Source organism: Mercenaria mercenaria, chromosome 15 (genome assembly GCF_021730395.1).
Source record: "Mercenaria mercenaria strain notata chromosome 15, MADL_Memer_1, whole genome shotgun sequence".
NCBI classification, from domain to species: Eukaryota; Metazoa; Mollusca; class Bivalvia; order Venerida; family Veneridae; genus Mercenaria; species Mercenaria mercenaria.
Genome location: NC_069375.1, coordinates 32,205,143 through 32,224,735, shown reverse-complemented (window position 1 = coordinate 32,224,735; position 19,593 = coordinate 32,205,143). Strand labels below are relative to the sequence as shown.

The 19,593-nt window shown below is 35.2% G+C and overlaps 1 protein-coding gene across 4 annotated transcripts in view; it reads left to right on the top strand.

Annotated features, from left to right (window-relative positions):
- Positions 1–7,775: 7,775 nt before the first annotated feature.
- The window catches only part of LOC123550425 (nuclear pore complex protein Nup214-like), a 60,879-nt gene continuing 49,061 nt past the window's right edge, over positions 7,776–19,593 (top strand). For 3 of the 4 annotated variants that reach the window (XM_053524926.1, XM_053524928.1, XM_053524925.1), the window contains exons 1-7: positions 7,776–7,931; positions 13,535–13,661; positions 14,548–14,774; positions 15,604–15,784; positions 16,743–16,871; positions 18,813–18,916; positions 19,441–19,538. In XM_053524926.1, coding sequence (XP_053380901.1) covers positions 7,890–7,931; positions 13,535–13,661; positions 14,548–14,774; positions 15,604–15,784; positions 16,743–16,871; positions 18,813–18,916; positions 19,441–19,538 — 908 coding nt within the window. In that variant the 5' untranslated portion in view covers positions 7,776–7,889. Of the gene's footprint in view, positions 7,932–9,509; positions 9,866–13,534; positions 13,662–14,547; positions 14,775–15,603; positions 15,785–16,742; positions 16,872–18,812; positions 18,917–19,440; positions 19,539–19,593 lie in introns of those variants that run through there. The other variant, XM_053524927.1, reaches the window with a different exon arrangement.

Sequence of the window (19,593 nt, the reverse complement as noted above, 5' to 3'; positions counted from 1 at the left end):
AAAAAACATAAACAAATCAATTTTGAGAAATTCCAGCGATTTATTGAGCGGATATTTTGCATATACTTCACCATGTGACATTTTAAGCCTGCCGATTCCGTTGTTTCTATGACAAAAAACAAAGAGCTATTTTATACTTCTTTGCAAAAAACGAGTAAAACTCCGGTTTCAGGACACTAAATTTTGAGCCAAAAATGGGAACAGAATACTTTGCAGACAAGTACTGCAGACACTATACACAAAGAAGGATTTTGCAGACAACATAGGTAAAGAAGGATATTGGATTTTGCAGACACTATATGTAAAGAACAAAAGTTGTGGATGTATAAAGGGATGGTTGAGTGAACTGATAATGTTTTTATTATGTCACTGATTATGTACTATTATATTTTAAGACCAAGATTTAAATGAGACTTATGGTTTATAAAATATTCAAAATATTATTTACAATTAATAATAATGATAGATGGTAATAATGATAGAAATTTAATATTAATAACATAATCATTATTTGTTCTTATTATTAATGGTTTTTATTATTAATTGTATTATTTAAAATAACATTTTGAATATAATCTATAACTATAATTCTCATTTAAATTGCTTGATAGTATAATATAAGCTATGAGTAAAACTTTAACATTACAATAAGCATATTCTAAGTCGAAAAGGGGCCATAATTCAGTCAAAATGCTTGATAGAGCTGTCTGCTCCTGTTTACAGACTGGGGTCATGATGGTAAACAAGTATGCAAATATGAAAGCAATATCTCAATGGACTTTGAAAATATTTGGGGTGGTACGCAAACTTTAACATTACAATAAGCATATTCTAAGTCAAAAAAGGGCCATAATTCAGTCAAAATGCTTGATAGAGTTGTCTGCTCCTGTTTACAGACTGGGGTCATGATGGTAAACAAGTATGCAAATATGAAAGCAATATCTCAATGGACTTTGAAAATATTTGGGGTGGTACGCAAACTTTAACATTACAATAAGGATATTCTAAGTCGAAAAGGGGCCATAATTCAGTCAAAATGCTTGATAGAGTTGTCTGCTCCTGTTTACAGGCTGGGGTCATGATGGTAAACAAGTATGCAAATTATGAAAACAATATCTCAATTGACTTTGAAAATATTTGGGGTGGTACGCAAACTTTAACATTTGTGTGACGCTCACGCTAACGCTCATGCTAACGCCGACGCCGGGGCGGGTAGGATAGCTCTCCTATTCTTCGAATAGTCGAGCTAATAAAACCGCAACATTAACTGCATTTGCAGTTAGACTACAGTAACTGTTGGACTTTGCAGAAAAGTAAGAATAAAGAAAAAAAATTTGGAATGCTGTACATAAATCAACAGTAACTACAGTTTGCAGACAGATTTCAGCTGAATTTTGCAGACATGTAGAAATAAAAAAAAATGGTATAATATTATAAAACCACAGCATTTTGCAGACAAAAATAAGAATAAAGAATAAACATTTGGAATACTGTACATATATCAACAGTAACAGTATTTTGCAGACAGACTGCAGTTGAATTTTGCAGACAAGTCGAAATAGAGCATAGACTGATATAGTACTGTACATGATATATCAGTTGAATTTTGCAGACAGGTAAGAATAGAGAATAATTGTTTTAAAAAGATGATATCAAAGTAAAAGAAATCAGAAACATTCACTTTGCTTGTCTTATTTGAATACGTCAAAGTGTTAGTAACTCCCGTATATGACCTTATACCCTTTTAATATTTATCTGTTACTATAATAAGATATAAATGAGAATTATGGTTATAGAATATTCAAAATGTGATTTTAAATAATACAATTAATAATAAAAACCATTAATAATAAGAACAAATAATGATTATGATAATAATAATCATTATTGATATTAGATTTCTATCATTATTACCATCTTTTATTATTATTATTAATTGTAAATGATACTTTGAATATTTTATAAACCATAATAATTCTCATTTAAATCTTAGTCTTAAAATATAGTACAAAATCAGTGACATGATAAAAACATTATCAGTTCACTCAACCATTCCTTTATACATCCACACCTTTTGTTCTTTACATATAGTGTCTGCAAAATCCAATATCCTTCTTTACCTATGTTGTCGGCAAAATCCTTCTTTGTGTATAGTGTCTGCAGTACTTGTCTGCAAAGTAAACCGTCCCCCAAAAATGGCCCAAAATGCCCACTTTGCGCGACCTGTACCGTATTATCTGCAAATGACTGACCTAAAACATACGCATATTTTTAAAGCATGTGACCAGAAGAAAATAATGGTGGGGAGAAAAGTGTCTCATAACCGTTCACATTTTTCGCAAATTTGAGCTGAATCTGGATGGATGGATGGTTGGGTGACCGATTCCATTTCGTCTAACTTCCGTTACCTCAGGTAATATTTTAGACCCGGCCGTCTACATGGAGCTAGGAAAATCGATTCAAGCATATATTTATTTTACACAGTAACTACTCGTGCTCAGGAATCTTTGGTTCTATAAACATCATAAATAACCAGTTGAATATAAATGCCTTTAAAGTACATCCACCTATTTTTTTTTCTACTTTGACAGAATGGCTATATACAGGTTAGAGAACATAGACTTTCGTTACAACATTATGGCGTGTACGCCCTTCCATAAATCGAAACATGTATATCCAATCACACTTTTTTCAAGAAGTTTCTTTGTTCCACCAAAATATTGGACGATAAATATAGGAATAATGAAACTTTATTTAAGCAATTTTCGTGTGAATGAGATGACCCCCTGTTTACATCGTTGGCTTGGCGGAAGAAACACTTTTGATAAAACTTTTTTCCAATACACATAAAATGTAGCAAACTTGATCAAAATGTATAATGAAAAACTGTAAATGCAGTTGAATTGGTGGCCTCTGACCTATAAATGAATGTTTCGTATATATTTTCCGATTTAACAGTATTGTTGTGAAACTCAATCAAATACCAAATATTTTACAAAATTTCACCAAGAAACATTAAATTTTAAGAAAGATATAAACAGTTTACTAAGGTCACCCAGCTGTCGATTTACAATAAAATCTGGAAAGTAGATCCCTCGGAAGCACCGAGAACAAGGCAAACAGTGAAAATTGCAGACTCGGTTTGATTGAGTCTGTTCAAGCCAAGATTCAGTATTTTATTGCATTTTTTTTTCGCAAAATTTTATGTTATCTGCATTGCATTTTGCTTGGAAGCTGAAATATGATTCATTCCGTAAGAAACAGGAATAAAGTCTATAAATTTTTATCATTCTCTGACATTACAGAGATAAAAATTTGCCTTTTTGGTAAAAAGACTCAAATGAAAATGGAGAATTAGATATAAGATAGATGAAAAGGGGCCTAAATTAAAAAAAAAAATATGTATTCAAATTACACTCTTATTTTTGTATGAAAACGTATTTTTACACCATTTGCAACAGATTTGTGACCATTAAAAATACCTGTGATGGCTTTAGTGTTCAACCCGTTTACAGTTGGACACTACGCTTCCCTCTTTGATTGTGTCTGAGGGAAGATGGGGAGGACTCTGTGATAAGCAGTTTTTAAATCCTACCAGGACTGAACTGTTTTGTTATCTGTCTTCTGGCCTGTTTCGTCGGGCCCTTAAGAGTGTTTTTCTTGTTGCTCTGTCTTCTGAAAAGGCATTGAGTACATACGTTTTTGGTTCTTAAGGTTTGCTTTTTATATATTTATACAAGAGCATTTTTGTGTTTTACATGCCATGCCTTTTTGTTTCCATTACGTGTGTTAGAGATTCATCTGGAGGGGATTACTTTTATTTGCACTGTCCCGTATCTTTGGAACATGGTGGGGGTAAGAGTGAGGTTGGGTGCGCACCATAAACCGGTTTAAGCTCCCCAGTGGTGTTTTTGGCACTGAACGTTCCAAGGTGGTGCCCCACTATGTTCCTTTGTTTGTTCGTTTTGTCTTGCGGGCAAGTTTGCGTGTGTATGTGTGTGTGTTTGTGGTGTGCATGTCTGCGTGATATGGGTTTCGTTTTGGGGAGGCTGCGTTTTTGGTACGTGGCATTCCCTGTTTGACATTTGTCTTTGTTTTGTTTTTTTCGACAGAAGTTATGTTTTAACTCTAATATAGGTTTGAGACAACCAGTTGTTTTCCTATAGACTTCGGTCACTTCCATTATAACATTCTGGCGTGTACGGCCTTCCATAAAACATGTATATCTAATCACACATTTTCAAGAACTGTCTTAGCTCCTCCAAAATATTGGACGAAAAACATATGAATAGTGATACTTTATTTAAGGCCTAGAAAAAATATTTGTTTCCGGTATCCCGACCTATCCTAAATTTTGGCCAAACCCTAAATGTTTTAATGGCCTTGGATAAGTGTTTTTCAACTTTTTAACAAAAAGTTGCAAAACTGCACTTTTTATGTTCAACTGGTTTACAAACTTCGTAAGATCTTGGGTCATGGTAATTTTCGAAATGTGTTTGGTAAAATTATAAAACGTTTTATTAAAAGAGGTTACGACCCAACTGTTTTGAGATATACCGCATGTTTAGTGTTCAACCCGTTTACAGTTGGACACTACGCTTCCCTCTTTGATTGTGTCAGACGGAAGAGGGGGAGGACTCTATGATAAGCAGTTTTTAAATCCTTTACCAGGACTGAACTTTTACATGCCATGCCTTTTTGTTTCCATTACGTGTGTTAGAGATTCACCTGGAGGGGATTACTTTTATTTACACTGTCCCGTGTCTTTGGAACATGGTGGGGGTAAGAGTGAGGTTGGGTGCGCACCATAAACCGGTTTAAGCTCCCCAGTGGTGTTTTTGCCACTGACCGTTCCAAGGCGGTGCCCCACTGTGTTCCTTTGTTTGTTCGTTTTGTCCTCTTGTGTAGGCTTTGTGTGTGTGTATTTGTGTGTGTTCCTTTGTTTGTTCGTTTTGTCCTCGTGTGTTGGCTTTGTGTGTGTGCACGTGTATGTGTGTGTGTGTGTTTTTTTTTTTTTGTGTTTTTTTGTTACTGATGCTTTAAAGGCATAACCCCCTTATTTTATATTCTTTATTTGTGTGTGTTCCTTTGTTTGTTCGTTTTGTCCTCGTGTGTTGGCTTTGTGTGTGTGCACGTGTATGTGTGTGTATGTGTGTTGTTTTTTTTTGTGTTTTTTTGTTACTGATGCTTTAAAGGCATAACCCCCTTATTTTATATTCTTTATTTGACACAAAAATAATTTCCGAACATACTTTGTCATATTATAGTACCCATATATACCACCAAAATAATGGTTGAATCTGCTAATCATATCACTGTACGCTTAAAATATTAAATAAAAGCTAAGATGTAAGATATTTTGTTATTTGATAAAATTCATATTCGTATCTGTATGATTAAATTTGCAGCAAATGTTGATTGTGCTGAGAAAATGATAATCCTTTCTCAAATGTTCACGTCTTGTAACTGGTGATTAATGGGTTTATGACACCTTACTAGTACATAGCCTTAATATACAGCTCAATTAATGCACAGCTATGTGCATGTATAGTGTAAAGGTGTTGATTAAATCAATTTAGGTGTTGATAAAATTGATTTTGAGTATATATGATTGAAAATATTTAATACAAAGTTAAAAAAAATAGAACTTAAATAAAGATTAAAATATATATAAATCATTATATAAAACAAAATTTGGGGGTGTTTTATTGGGGGTGTTTTGACCAAATTCTAAACAAACTTGGGGACTTATTAAATTGTTTATAGTTTTTTACTTTCTCACACAAAATATGTTGAAAGCTAACGTTTGGAGCTTTCATCCATCTATTATGGACTTTATCAGCCAACTGATCTTCTTTACATTGACTGGGGATTAGGATTTACACCACCCAAGGGCGTGAGTGATGTTAAGGCTGTGTCCCGAATGTGCGGTAACTGGAAACGGCCCCCGTCCCTGTTCAGCGCCGGTTTGTATGCTCTGATGTACACCGCCTCCTTGACCCCCCTTTCAAACCAAGATGGTTCCCGGTCAAGAATTCGCACTGATTCCAATGAGACAGCGTGACCTGGGCTGTCTTGGTGTATGTGGCGTGATACCTCGCTACTACTAGAATTATGTTGTCTATGTTCCATGAACCTTGCTTTCAGTGTTCGTTTCTTATCACCTATGTAGTCCTTGTTACATTTAAACTTTTTTCTTGTCCTTCACATTATACATGTAAATTGGGCCGCTGATTTCTTGTTTATTTGTTTACAAGGATTTGTCTAAGTGTGCGCTGTGGTTTAAAACACACATTTATCTTGTGTTTATTGAAAATTCTTTTCAGATGTTCTCTCTTTCCTTTCATGTATGGGAGGATGACACTTCCCTTTGAGTCTTTTCTATCCGATGTTTTCATTCTACTTTGGTCTTTCTTCTTCAACAGCTGTTTCTTAACTTTGTTAATTGCCCATCTACGGTAATTGCGCACATTTAGGGCTTTATTCACATGTTTTATTTCGGCCTTTATGTCTCTAGGAGCTGAGGTCACCACTTCCGCTCTTTGGTGTAAAGTTCTTATAACCCCAGGTTTGTGTTCTTTCGGGGACACTGATCAGTATGTGTTGGTTAACGAAATACTGTTGTTTTCATGACCATCACTGAGTCTTATAGTGTTCGTATCTAGAAATGCAAAAGCCCCGTTGTCTTCATTCTCTGTGGTGAACTTAATATCCTGGACAATATTGTTGATGTGATCTGTACATCCATCAACATACTGCCTCAGCTGCTTGGTATGAGTGTCGTCCACATAGCGGAACCACCGACCAGAAATGCGGGGTGCTGTTGAAAGTGCCAACGACTCAAAATGTTCCATGTATAGTTTGCATACTATGGGGGATACCGGCGTTCCCATGGCAGCTCCATGAATTTGGAGGTAGTATTGTCCATCGAACACAAAATAGGTTCATTTTAGGTAAAGTTCTAACAGTCTAGTTACCCGATCTGCTGATATCGGTGTTCGTTAAGAAAGGGTGGTGTCTGTAGAGAGTTTGTCTTGTTAATAACCGCCAATGCCTTGTCCGCGGGTTTACTTGTAAATAACGCACTTACATCATATGACACCAAGATCTCATCCTCATTCACCGTTTTGTCTTTTATAATCCCTGCAAAATGTTTTGACTTCTTAATGTGATGGTTAGTTTTCCCCACAAGTGGTGACATAACTTTTTCAAGGTATTTGGCATTGTTGGTAATTGATCCTACACTGCTCACAATGGGACGCAAGGACATGTTGGGTTTGTGCACCTTGGGTAGGCCATAGAATTTAGGAGCAGTTTCCTAACAGGGTCGGGGGCCGTTTCCAGTTACCGCACATGTGGGACACAGCATTAATATATAACATCACCCACGCCCTCGGGTGGTGATAATCCTAATCCCCAGTCAATGTAAAAGAAGATCAGTTGGCTGGCGAAGTCCATAGTAGATGGATTAAAGCTCCCTAGGTTAGCTTTCAATACATTTTTGTGTGAGAAAGTAAAAAGCTATAAACAATTTAATAATGACTGAAACCACACAGTTAAATTTTCATTCAAATAAACAGGGGGATGTTTGTGGTATGCCTTTTCTGGCAGCAAGAAGTCAAGAAAATCATTTAGGAGCTATAATTTCTGTTTAATATGTATGATAACTCGATTTATATATAAATCTATGATTTTGTAAATCTAAGAAACAGCTGCATGTATGGATGGATGGATGGATGGACTGTCGTTTTTCTGGCACCAAAGTAGTAGAAAATTATACATAGCCCAGAAAACCAAAAGGGAAAGTTGTGATTTTCATTTTTTGGAGTCTAAAATCTTTTATTACTGTTTGTTAACAGTACAAAGATTTACGTTAACGCCAATCTCGCATGATGGCAGAAGCAAATGGTCCTCCAGAACGAGACACTAAGGTAGAGTTCATTGATATACATTTAACCCAAGTGCAGTAGTGTTCGTACATGTAATAGTACTCGTAAGATAGGATAAGATTTATTTTGAGTCGGCAAGACATTTACAAATAACATAAGCTCTGAAGAGCGTTTTTAACCGACTATATAACAAGTGTATGTTAACTAAAGTAAATAAGCTACAAGTAAGAAGGATAATTTACAACATAAACTCTATGAGAAACATGCTAATCCTACCAAATTTGGTTTAAAACTGCTTAAAAAGATGAAGTTAGTTACAAGTTGACCAAAGATTATGGGGCAAAGGTGCCATAGTTAAGAAATATCTTAAAAAATTGAACATATCAACTCTTCAACCGAAACTTTAGCTGTTACATTGTAATTTGAGATTTTAACGTTAATAGTAGGCAGTGGCTACGATTACGGTACCGTAATCCTAGCCTCCGGTTCTAGGATTACGGGAGTTCCGTATTCCTAGACAACCCTATGAGAATAGGCTAGGATTACGGAAATACTTTAAGAGGCATCAAATTTATGTTAGGACATGCATAAATGACATTGTAAACTTACTCATTTCACTTAATTTCACTAAATATTTTGTGCTGTTGATCGGCCGTTTTTGGGTTAGTATAATCTTAATGGCGGTGCGCGGAAATATTATAGAAGTATCTATGTTTCGTATATACCTGCATTTTTTTTTCATCAAGTCAACACAAATGGTATTTAATAACATACAATATGGTTATAAATCATAAAATTCAAAGTATAGATTTTTCTTTTTTTAATCTAACTTTGACACTCATATTTCTAATATATTTCCGCGCGCCGCCATTAAGATTATACTAACCCAAAACGGCGGATAGAAAACACGAAATAATAAGGCAGGCATGAAAAATTAAGTGAAATAAGTAAGTTTACAACATCATTTATGCTTGTCCTAACATATACTTTATGCCTCTTTAAATACTTACGTAATCCTAGCCTATCCTCATAGGGTTGTCTAGGAATACGGAACTTCCGTAATCCTAGAACCGGAGGCTAGGATTACGGTACCGTAATCGTAGCCACTGCCTTAATAGTATCCCGCGACAACCTATTTTCGGACACAACCCGTATTCGGCCGGCCCCGGTAATGTTTTAATTTTCCTGGAAAACACGCCTCTTCCGGTTTCCCACACGCATGCTTTGTTTACAAATCCAATAAAAAGGTCATGCTGGTAGTTTTGAAGAAAAATTGAAATTAAAAGGGTAAGCAAATGATAAAAACTTACATACTGTTACATTTTTAATTTTTTTCACTCTTCCCAAACTTTCATATCCAAAATATGTGTTTTAAGAAATAAATCCAATGTTTTCATGTTGAAAGCTCTGGTCGTCCGACAGATTAGGTTATTTTACAGGCTCCGCTCCCACTATCAAATTTTGCAAAAGTATACTTCACACAAAAAGCTACCACTTATAGACCAGTGTACCTTACGAGGTTTTCTTAATCAATTGGTTAATAAAATTTTAAATAGTAGTAGAAAAGGTTTTTTTCTCTGTTTCTTTTCAGAAGCATGTGCCCACTAGGGGGTCATATAGCCCTTATGCTGATAATATGTAAGGGATGGGTACACTTATCATTTTGTATGTAACAGTGAGGGTAATCAGAATAGGAGACACGTTCCTGTGTCCCATTTGTGCTGATCCCACCAACTAACTCCATAAACTAACACTGAAAATACTTTGTAAATACGTTTTGGGTAGTTTTCTTGTTACTAACAGTTACATTTGATGTTCGAGATTTGTTTAAACTGTTTCTGACTTTTTGTGACGTAAACTTTGGAGCGCAGTATATTTTGAAGCAGGTGTCCGAAAACGGGTTGTACAACTTCCGGTTAATGGAAAAGTGGGTCAGCCATGTTGGAAAGGATATCTAAAACATGCTGCGGGATGAGGTTTGTTTACTTGCGTATTTTTTAGGATAAATGATTGTTGAACAAAACTCCAGCATTTATAATTGTTGAACATTTTCCACATAGCAAAACCGTAGCGATATACCGTTAGCTGTCCGAAAACGGGTTGTACCGGGATAATGTAATGGTTATTTTTAAAATCTACATGCACCCAGTATTTAATTCCCTGTTACCTGTTGAAGTTATGGATGTGTATCTGAGCATGAAAAAAAGATTAAATTCAGAATTAGAAGTTAAAATTCTAGCTAGCCATCTAAAGGTAAAGGTAAGGTTTGTTTAAGATAGCATATAATCCAACATACAACACAAGCTACATAGCCCTTGTGCGACAAACATGTGTCTGGTACAGTGCTCCAGCTAGCTATTTACAGCAGGACGCATCGCCCGTTCCGAAATTCGTTCCGCCCTGTTGCCCCGCCAGGCACCCTGCCCGTTTTACAACCATTCATTTCTTTTTTTTAAGCCAAACTTCCCTTTTTTGCCTCAGTGATTGTAATACACTGCTTTATTGCCCCCTTTTTATCGAGTGATACACGCCGGGGGGCATTGACATAATTAGCAAACAATTAAACAATTACCTGCTGTAATCGTGCCCGAGGCAGACCATGATATTTTAGACTGCTCCACTAGCATTAAAATCATTGAACCTTAGTGTTAAAACAGTTTGCAAACCAGTCTGAAATCATTATCATTTCGCGCCACCTGTCAAAGTGTACTTTCGTTTTCGGTAATACAGTATAGTCGTAAATACCCCTTTATACACAACTGAAACTTAAGTCCAGACAACAGACATTTATATGTAATTAATAAAAATCGATCACAATCAGATTTAAATAGGAAAATATTTTGATTTTATCGTTTTACAAGTTTTTGAAATTGAAAGTAAGTTGTCGTCTGCTTTGTGAAATTGCCGATTTTTCATGAAGATTTCTTTGAAATTAGTTTACTAAGATGTAATGACAGGGTACACTTTAATGTCAGATACAGTGAAATGCTGTTAAACTGTCTTTGCATCATAATATTTTTTCAAAAATATTGTTTAAACTGGACATTCGACGACTTTTAGAAAAAAGTGTAACCATATCCGGATATAAAATTTTGGATACCCGGAATATGTCTATTACAAGTGCTAAACTTGCTTTTAGACTGTTGTAAGTTAAAAACTTTGCCCGATTTCATTTATATAAGTGGAAGTTTAAACTTTATTTTCTGTATATAATATGTTACAGGTATAAATTTATAAATATCAAGTAGCCTACATGGAGAAGTTGTGTACTGAAATTGTAACAAGTAAAATAGGCCTAAACACATAGATATTGTTATTCAGTATGCAATTACAAAGAAATGTTACAAGTTGAAAATCAATGCCAAGTAAATTACAAACAGCATAATTTTTAGTTAATAAATAGGTGCATTAGAGATGACAGACATAGCCTATTAAAAGACCATACCTAAAGTGTGCCAAAAACATGCCTAAATTATGCCAAATTCCATGCCTAAAGTATGTTAAAATGCACTGTATGCATGGACCAGTTATATTTTTGTCCCGGGGGAGCACGGTCCAGGACCGACCACCACCCCAGAAGTGCCCTTTTCAGTGCCAGCACCCTGCCCTTTTATAATCCTAGCTGGAGCACTGTGGTAACTGGATACCTATCATGCATAATTAGATGCCTAGTCTGACCTCTAGGGTTTTCTAGGCATCTGGTAACAGGGCTTTTCATCAGGAAATTGGGAAGAGGCCTTGGCCTTTCAAATTGGGAAATTTATGCGTGATAATTATCCATTTTAGGAAAAATAATCAACCGGAAGTAAACACCGAGCCAAGTTAAATTTATCACCCCTGAAACACAGTCCATAAAAACCCAGGCCATGGAACTTAACGGATTAGAACGGTAAAGCGTCACATGTGGTTCTGTGCGCTGTTAGTCTATAGTGCTACAAAAATCGATGCCAGACAAACGATCCTCTGGAAATACTTAAATGTAAACAAAATCTTAACCATCTTTATGATTTTGGGAAATCTTACCTTGCATTTTGGGAAATATCTCTGCCACAGTTGGGGAAAAAATAGTATATTTTTAGATTGGGAAGTGGCCTGATATAGGCCTCTGTTATATAAGGATGAAAAGCCCTGGGTAATCAATTTTGTTATGAATAGTGCAGTGAATTGTTTTCATTTGTCATATTTTGCCTAAGATAGCATTTTTTTGCTTTTGCTTAAGGTAGCTATATTTATTCTACCTTTACATAAATACTAAGCTAAGTTCAAACCTTTATGTCGGTAATTTAAGTACTATATTTCAACAAGAAAAAACTGAAGCATGACAGATTTTATAATGGCAAACTGATAAAAACAAATAAGTTGTCAAAGATGCAAAATTTGTTATACAAGGGAATGTTTAACTTGTTTGAGAGGATTTTGACACAATATAATTTGTACAAGTTTATTTGTTTAATTTAAATATTTGTAGACATGTATCTTGTACATAATTTTTTAATAACATCAATAATGTTTATTATTGTACTATAATATTTTACTATGATGGTTACTACATTTAGATATAAAAAATAAAAATAAAAAAGAATCGTTTTTATGATCATGTTTAAGCCATGCCGTAACCATATGTTAAAATAGGACTTTCTAATATTTCTCATTATTTTCTGTGTACCAAACCCTCAAATGCTTTACTGCATATTTGCCACCATCTTAGAAAATTCTGTACATCAGTCACAGAAACTTATGCAGCAGCAGCTGCATTCTTTACACAAGAATTGATAAGAAGTAATCAAGCAACTAATATATATATATATATCAGCAGTGTTTTTTTTTCTGGCCAATTTGGGGCCGAAATTGGGCCCAAATCCCAACGGCAAATGATATGTTTTTTTCCCAGTTTCAAAGCTAAAATTCCCAAAGTTAAAATTTTCTTCTTCTTTTTTAAACAAGACTGTCGGTATAAAGCCTTAAACATTTAAAACATATATTCCAATTTGCTTTCTTAATGCATTTATGACCATTTTTTTTCTTGAACGTGACATTTCAGTTCAAAAAGATGACTTTCTACAATTCCCAATTTAGAAGTTTTACTATGTATTCCCAAATCAGTCAGAAAAAACACTGTTATCATAAAATTTTATGCTATACTTCCATTGAAATTTATAAACTAACTCATAAACAAAGTGGTTACCAACTTAGATTAGTAAAACTTGATTCAATTATAAGCCTTGTTTTAAATTATTTAGATTAGGAGTTTATGGTGATTAGTAAAAGTGAAACACTCGTGCTCTTAAAATTCTTTATTTGAAAACATACCTAGAACAAAAAATGCTTAAGAAAGCAGATTTGGACAGCAATTTGTCAAAAACAATTTTAAAAAAGACCAATGTTGGATTTAAAGTAGAAATTAAGTTTAGTTTTCTTGGAATGTCAGCACATACAAAATGATTAGGACTACTGCACAGGAATTATTTTTGAGATTTTTTTCTGTTTTGCTTCCTGTCATGGCAGCATTATGTAACGTGTAGATTGAATACATATGGGTACATGTACATGCATAGAAGACTACCTTCCAGTAAAATAATGGGACAGTTTTGTCCATGAAAACTGCATGTACACACATTTAGATGGCCCATTTATTTGTTTGCCAGGACTTCAAGTTCCAGCAGCTCTGTAGAGTTCGTGTGACTGACACTCCCTCAACACTTCCACAGAACAGATCTTCTTTGATAGCAGCATCATCTAAATATGCTGTCACCTTTGTTGGAGTGCAAAAAGGTAAATGTTGTAATTTGTTTCGTATTCAAAAATTACCATGTTACTATTTTAACAGTTAACTGGTCATGTTCACAATATCATTAAAAAACCCTGCATTGCATTTTCAATGCAAAAGAAATTGATGGCAAGTAATGATATTTAATTGTTTCATATTTAGGATATGGCAGTATACTGTGAAATCATTAATATTCGTGGGGGTTTAATTTTCGTGGATTTCGTGGTTGATTCAATCCACGAAATTTAATCCCAACAAACAAGTAAAATTCCCATCCATTTTATTTTCGAAAGTTGAAATCCACGAATTCAAATCCCCACGAAGTTGCTGTTTTGATCAAAACAACGAAATTTCATGCTCACAAAATTAAATGATTTTACAATATATTATATGATAATATTGATAAGAATTTGTTAAAAATACTAGACTGTAATTGCTAGATAGAAATATTGTATACATCTATCAGGACTGAGATATTTTGTAAAATAACTTGTATGTTGAATACAGGTACCTGTGTAATTATGACAAGAGCATCATACGCACAGCCTCAGGAACAAATATTTAAGTTCTGTTAGAGAAGGTGGGGATTGGAAACATTCGTAAAAAACAGTTTTAGTCACTGCGGTGATAGTTTATAAGTAAATCAGAAAATTAGTAACTATTGAACTTTTTTTGGTCTAGATTGTCTAGATTGGGAACTTCGTACCAGGTATCTTGGAAAAAGATGCTTCTATGAACATCAAAATATACCAAAAACTGATATTTTCCAGCTTGTTGAGGATATATTGTACATGCATGAGTTGCCTCAGTAACATTTAAGGATGAATGAGATCTAGTGAGACATACTGAGTTAAGAAATATGACAAGGTAGATATCATATGTATGTTTCAGGATTTAAAGTATTGAGGACATCTGACTTTGTTGTTTTTGACCAGAGGCATTCATCAGATCGTTTGAAGCACATTATCACCGACTTCCCGGTTTTAGCGGATGTCAATATAGGCTATCAGGTCACACATATACAACTGAGTGCTGATGAGCTGACATTAGCTGTGGCCATCACCAGGCCTGAACATGCTGTTGTTTACCTATATGATGTCTGTAACTTTGCTGCACAGGTTTGTTCATATTAAACTGTAATTTTTCGTCGACATGTGGCTGTGAGTTTGTCAATGTGATATTGAAGACCATCTCAGAATTCAGCCTTGCCATTGGTATATATGAAAAGTCTGCACAGAATCAACCAATCAGATGTTGGTGATTTGAGACCAGACCAGGACTAACTGCCATTTCTCAGGCAATCTGACAGCTATTACGATATTGTTATAAGTGTTTACTGGCTTGCCAACAAATATTTGTTAATTTGATAATGACAGTGTAAAAATTGAGCATGGATATTTCATTAGAGTGAATATTTCGAAAAGTCTTCATTGGTTGCTTGCATTACTGGACTCATTGTTCATAGAAATTTACATTTCACATAGCAAAAACTAGCATAGTTGTAGAACTTATAGTATAATATGTCATTTAGACAAGCAAGCTATTTAACATTCAAAACCAGCTCAGAATCTAAGCATTTAGCTATTTTGATCAATTTTGGAAGTAAGCTGTTTTATCTGATATCAGTTTTAGTTAACCCTTACCTTGCTAAATTTCTATAACGGACTCGTCCATCTTCCTATTTGGACAGTACCATTAACTGTTAAAAGGGGTGCATACCAAAAAGTTATAGATTGAATAGCAAACAGTGCAGTCCTTGATCAGACTGTACAAATGTGCAGGCTGATCTTGGTCTGCACTAGTCGCAAAGGAAGAATCCCTTGCCGCCAGTAGGCTAAGGGTTAATTAGGATTTTTAACATGGAATTTTTGAACACATTTTCTCCTGTATACAACACTGTACTTATAAATATAAATTTCTTCATTTGTTGCAATTTATGTAATACAGGTTTCTGGAACTGTGGCAGCGTCACATATGATAGTTGGAGAAGGAAACCAACAATTAAATGATCTTTCCTGGAATCCTGCAGATCCAAATTTACTCATCATTTGTTATTGTACAGGAAGACTTGATGTCTATGTTGGAAAAGATAGAAAATCTTCATTGTCCTCCGCAAGGGCTAAATGTGGTATGTTACTAAAAACTTGTTTAAGACTATATAATTGTACAAATTATAGGTCATATAATGTCTTTTTTAGCTGGGAACTTCTGGTTGCTGATATTTAGTCATTTGTATCTCTAGAACCTCCACTGGGCCTCAGAAAGTTGTAGCCACTTTTTGAGAGAAACTGCCAAATTAAAGCTGAATTGCTGAATTTTGACCCCATTCAAATAAAATTCTTGTCGCCACTTTCAAAAATCTGTAGCCAGATCTTTGAATTTGTAGCATTTGGCTACATTGGTGAATGGCAGAGGAGGCCCTGCATCTCACCACTGTGGATTCCAATTCTGGATTCAGATGTAGAATTCTTTTAAGTGGCAGTAGTGAGGAAGCTGTCCAGCTTGGGGGTTCTACCAAGTTGCCAGTCTGAGCCTGAGACAATGCCTGGAGGAGCAACTCCACCAATAAAAGCTGGACCTAAAAGCTTTAAACCCAATATAACAAAACAAATGAACAAACTTAGAGAAAGTGGATCTAACATATCAGTAAGCAGGGGTAAGGAAAACCCACCGAGTTTGAGATAGGCAGACTTAAAAAAATGTAGATGAAATATGAAATTCACTTTTTTTGTCACAACTCAGTGGACATGGTAAATATTTTTTCTCTAATTTTGTCTCAAAAATTGTTGACATAAAAAGGTCTCTGCTGTATTGGAATGTAAGTAATTGACAATCACTATAGTATCAAAACAAAAACAATGACAATTGCACCTAAGTTGCTTTTAAAGCTTCATATGGATTAGAGACAGAAATAGGGCCAAAGTCAGTAATATGCTGTATCACAGAGACTCATTAAAATGAAAGTCAGTTATAAGACTTAGTTCAAGTGTGATGCAACCATTTGTTAAAGTTCATGTGCAGTATGCAAGAGTTTTTTTTTGTCAGTGTGATAACTTGCTTGCAAAATTGTGTTATTGTATTTGCAGTTTGTTGGAGCCCTAGAGGAAAACAGCTTGTTGTTGGGCGAGATGATGGTACACTGGTGCAGTATGACCCAGATCTAAATGAAAAAAGGAAATGGGACTGTCCAAATATCTTAACTACAGCTTCTGAAGGTTAGTTTTATATGAAACACTAAAGGGCTCGACTTCTCTGGTATGCTGTTTGCTAGGCATAGTTGAAATATTGCACAGAACAATGTAAAATGAAATGCATGATTATAAGGGACCTCCTTGGCCAATTGCATGATTATAAGGGACCTCCTTGGCCAATTGCATGTTTATAAGGTACCTCCTTGGCCAGTTGATTAAGGTTTCTGACTTAGAATCACTTGCCCCTCGCCAAGACAAGTTTGGAAACTGCTCAGGGTTTTTAAGCCTTCAAGCTGGCATATGGAAGGTTGGAGTTTTCTACCTGAATGTTGGCCTATACTGTATGTGTCCTTGTGACGGTGTGACTCTAAATTTAACAAAAAGAGGGTATACACCAACAGAAACTGTTGCGTAAAGTTGCTTCACTCCTGTTAAGAAAGACAAGAATGGTCAGGTCTATATGTTCAAGGGTACAGACAGTGGCACTCCACTTAAAGGCAGTCATCAGTTTCTAGTGACATATCTTGTTGATTTGTTTTGTTTTTAGCTCACCTGAGCACGAAGTGCTCAAGATGAGCTTTTGTGATCGCCCTGTCGTCCATCGTCCGTCCATCGTCTGTCCGTCGTCAACAGTTTGACTGTTAATACTCTAGAGGTCACAATTTTGGCCTAATCTTAATGAAACTTAGTTAGAATGTTACCCTCAATAAAATCTTGGACGAGTTCGATATTGGGTCATCTGGGGTCAAAAACTAGGTCACCAGGTCAGATCAAAGGAAAAGCTTGTTAACAATGTAGAGGCCACATTTATGACTGTATCTTCATAAAACTTGGTCAGAATGTTAATCTTGATGATCTCAGGGTCCAATTTGAATCTGGGTCATGTAGGTTCAAAAACTAGGTCACCAGCTGAAATCAAAGGAAAAGGTAGTTAACACTAGAGGCCACATTTATGATTATATCTTAATGAAAGTTGGTCAGAATGTTAATCTTTATGATCTATAGGTCAGTTTTAAATCTGGGTCAGGTGGGGTCAAAAACTAGGTAACTAGGTCAAATTAAAGGAAAAGCTTGTTAACACTCTAGAGGCCACATTTATGACTCTATCGTCATGAAACTTAGTCAGAATGTTAATCTTGATGATCTTCAGGTCAAATTCGAATCTGGGTCATGTGGGGTCAAAAACTAGGTCATCGGGTGAAATCAAAGGAAAAGCTAGTTAACACTTTAGAGGCCACATTTATGACCATATCTTAATGAAACTTGGTCAGAATGTTAATCTTGATGATCTTTAGGTCAAAAGGTCAGGTGAGTGATACAGGGCCTTCATGGCCCTCTTGTTTGTGTGTGTGGGTTCTAGGTGTTTGTCGTTTTTTGGGATTTTTTCAAAACAATAGTTTGGATACCTGATATGTTTCAGAATATACATTAACAAAGCCACACCAGTTAATCAATGAAGAGGCAGATAGAAGCACTCATCTACTTACAATATATATTATAATTCTCTGAAGTCGCAGTCACAGAAATCTAGATTTTTTCATAAACATACAGTTAACCAAAAATAGCTTCGAACTGTTGCAATGCTTGTTAAAAATGAGCACAGTAAACATTCTAATGGGCTGTGTGAACAGCGAAACTAATGCCTGGTGGATCTAAAATAAAAATTGATAAACCCATACCGGTGTTAGAAGTGTTATCCCTCAGTTATTGACTATTAAATAATTCTAATGGGTAGTTTTCTAAAATTTAGTTCAGTTCTCTTTCTTTTAATATTTGACTGAATAAGATATATACTGTTAACTATTTATGGTTAACTGTAATACTAGGTTTGTTCATTTATATGTTTGTACCGCAAACCATTTGATCAAAACATGATTTAAAAACTAATTGTGATGTTCAAATTTTGGACAAAAATATGTAAACAGAGCACTTAAAAATTATAAAACTATTACTTTTCCATTGCAGCTTTTGATGTAGTATGGTTATCCACATATAGCTTTCTAGTGGCCTATATTGCTCATGGAGCTGATAGTGGGGAGCAACCATCTGTCGTACTGATCAATGGCGCAGTAAGTTGTTATTTTGTCATTTTAACCTGTCCAAAATTCTGGTTAAACAGGAGTGAGGAAAAAGAGGTCTTTATCAGCAGGTTTTATAGTAGTGATCTTGATTTAGAGTTGGTCTGTAGGGCAAACTTAACTTTACTTATAAAAAATTGTACTTTAACCCTTGGCCTGCTAAATTTCTAAAATGGACTGGTCCATCTTTCAATTTGGACAGTACCATTAACTGTTATAGGGGTGCTTACCAAAAAGATACTGACTGAATGGCGAACAGTGCAGACCATGATCAGACTGCACGGATGTGCAGGCTGATCTTGGTCTGCACTGGTCGCATAGCCAGAATTATTTGCTGCCAGCTGGCTAAAGGTTAACCTACCTAAAAAAATCCGTCAATCTGTAATAATTTCAGAAACTGGAAAACATTCTGTAGCAAGAAAGACATAAATTTCAAGTGTTAAATGTGAAACTGGTTTTGAGGTGCATGTTTATTATCCTAATTTTCTGTTTATAGTTTACATTATTATTTACAGAAAGATGCACCTGCTACATATGTTAACTTTGAAGACATGTGTTTTGGGACAGGCGAGGAAAGAGAAAGGAAATATTATTTCAATTTTGTACAGAAATGGTAGGTGATGATATTAAATGGACAGGGAATATTGTTTGAATCTGCATTCTCTGAG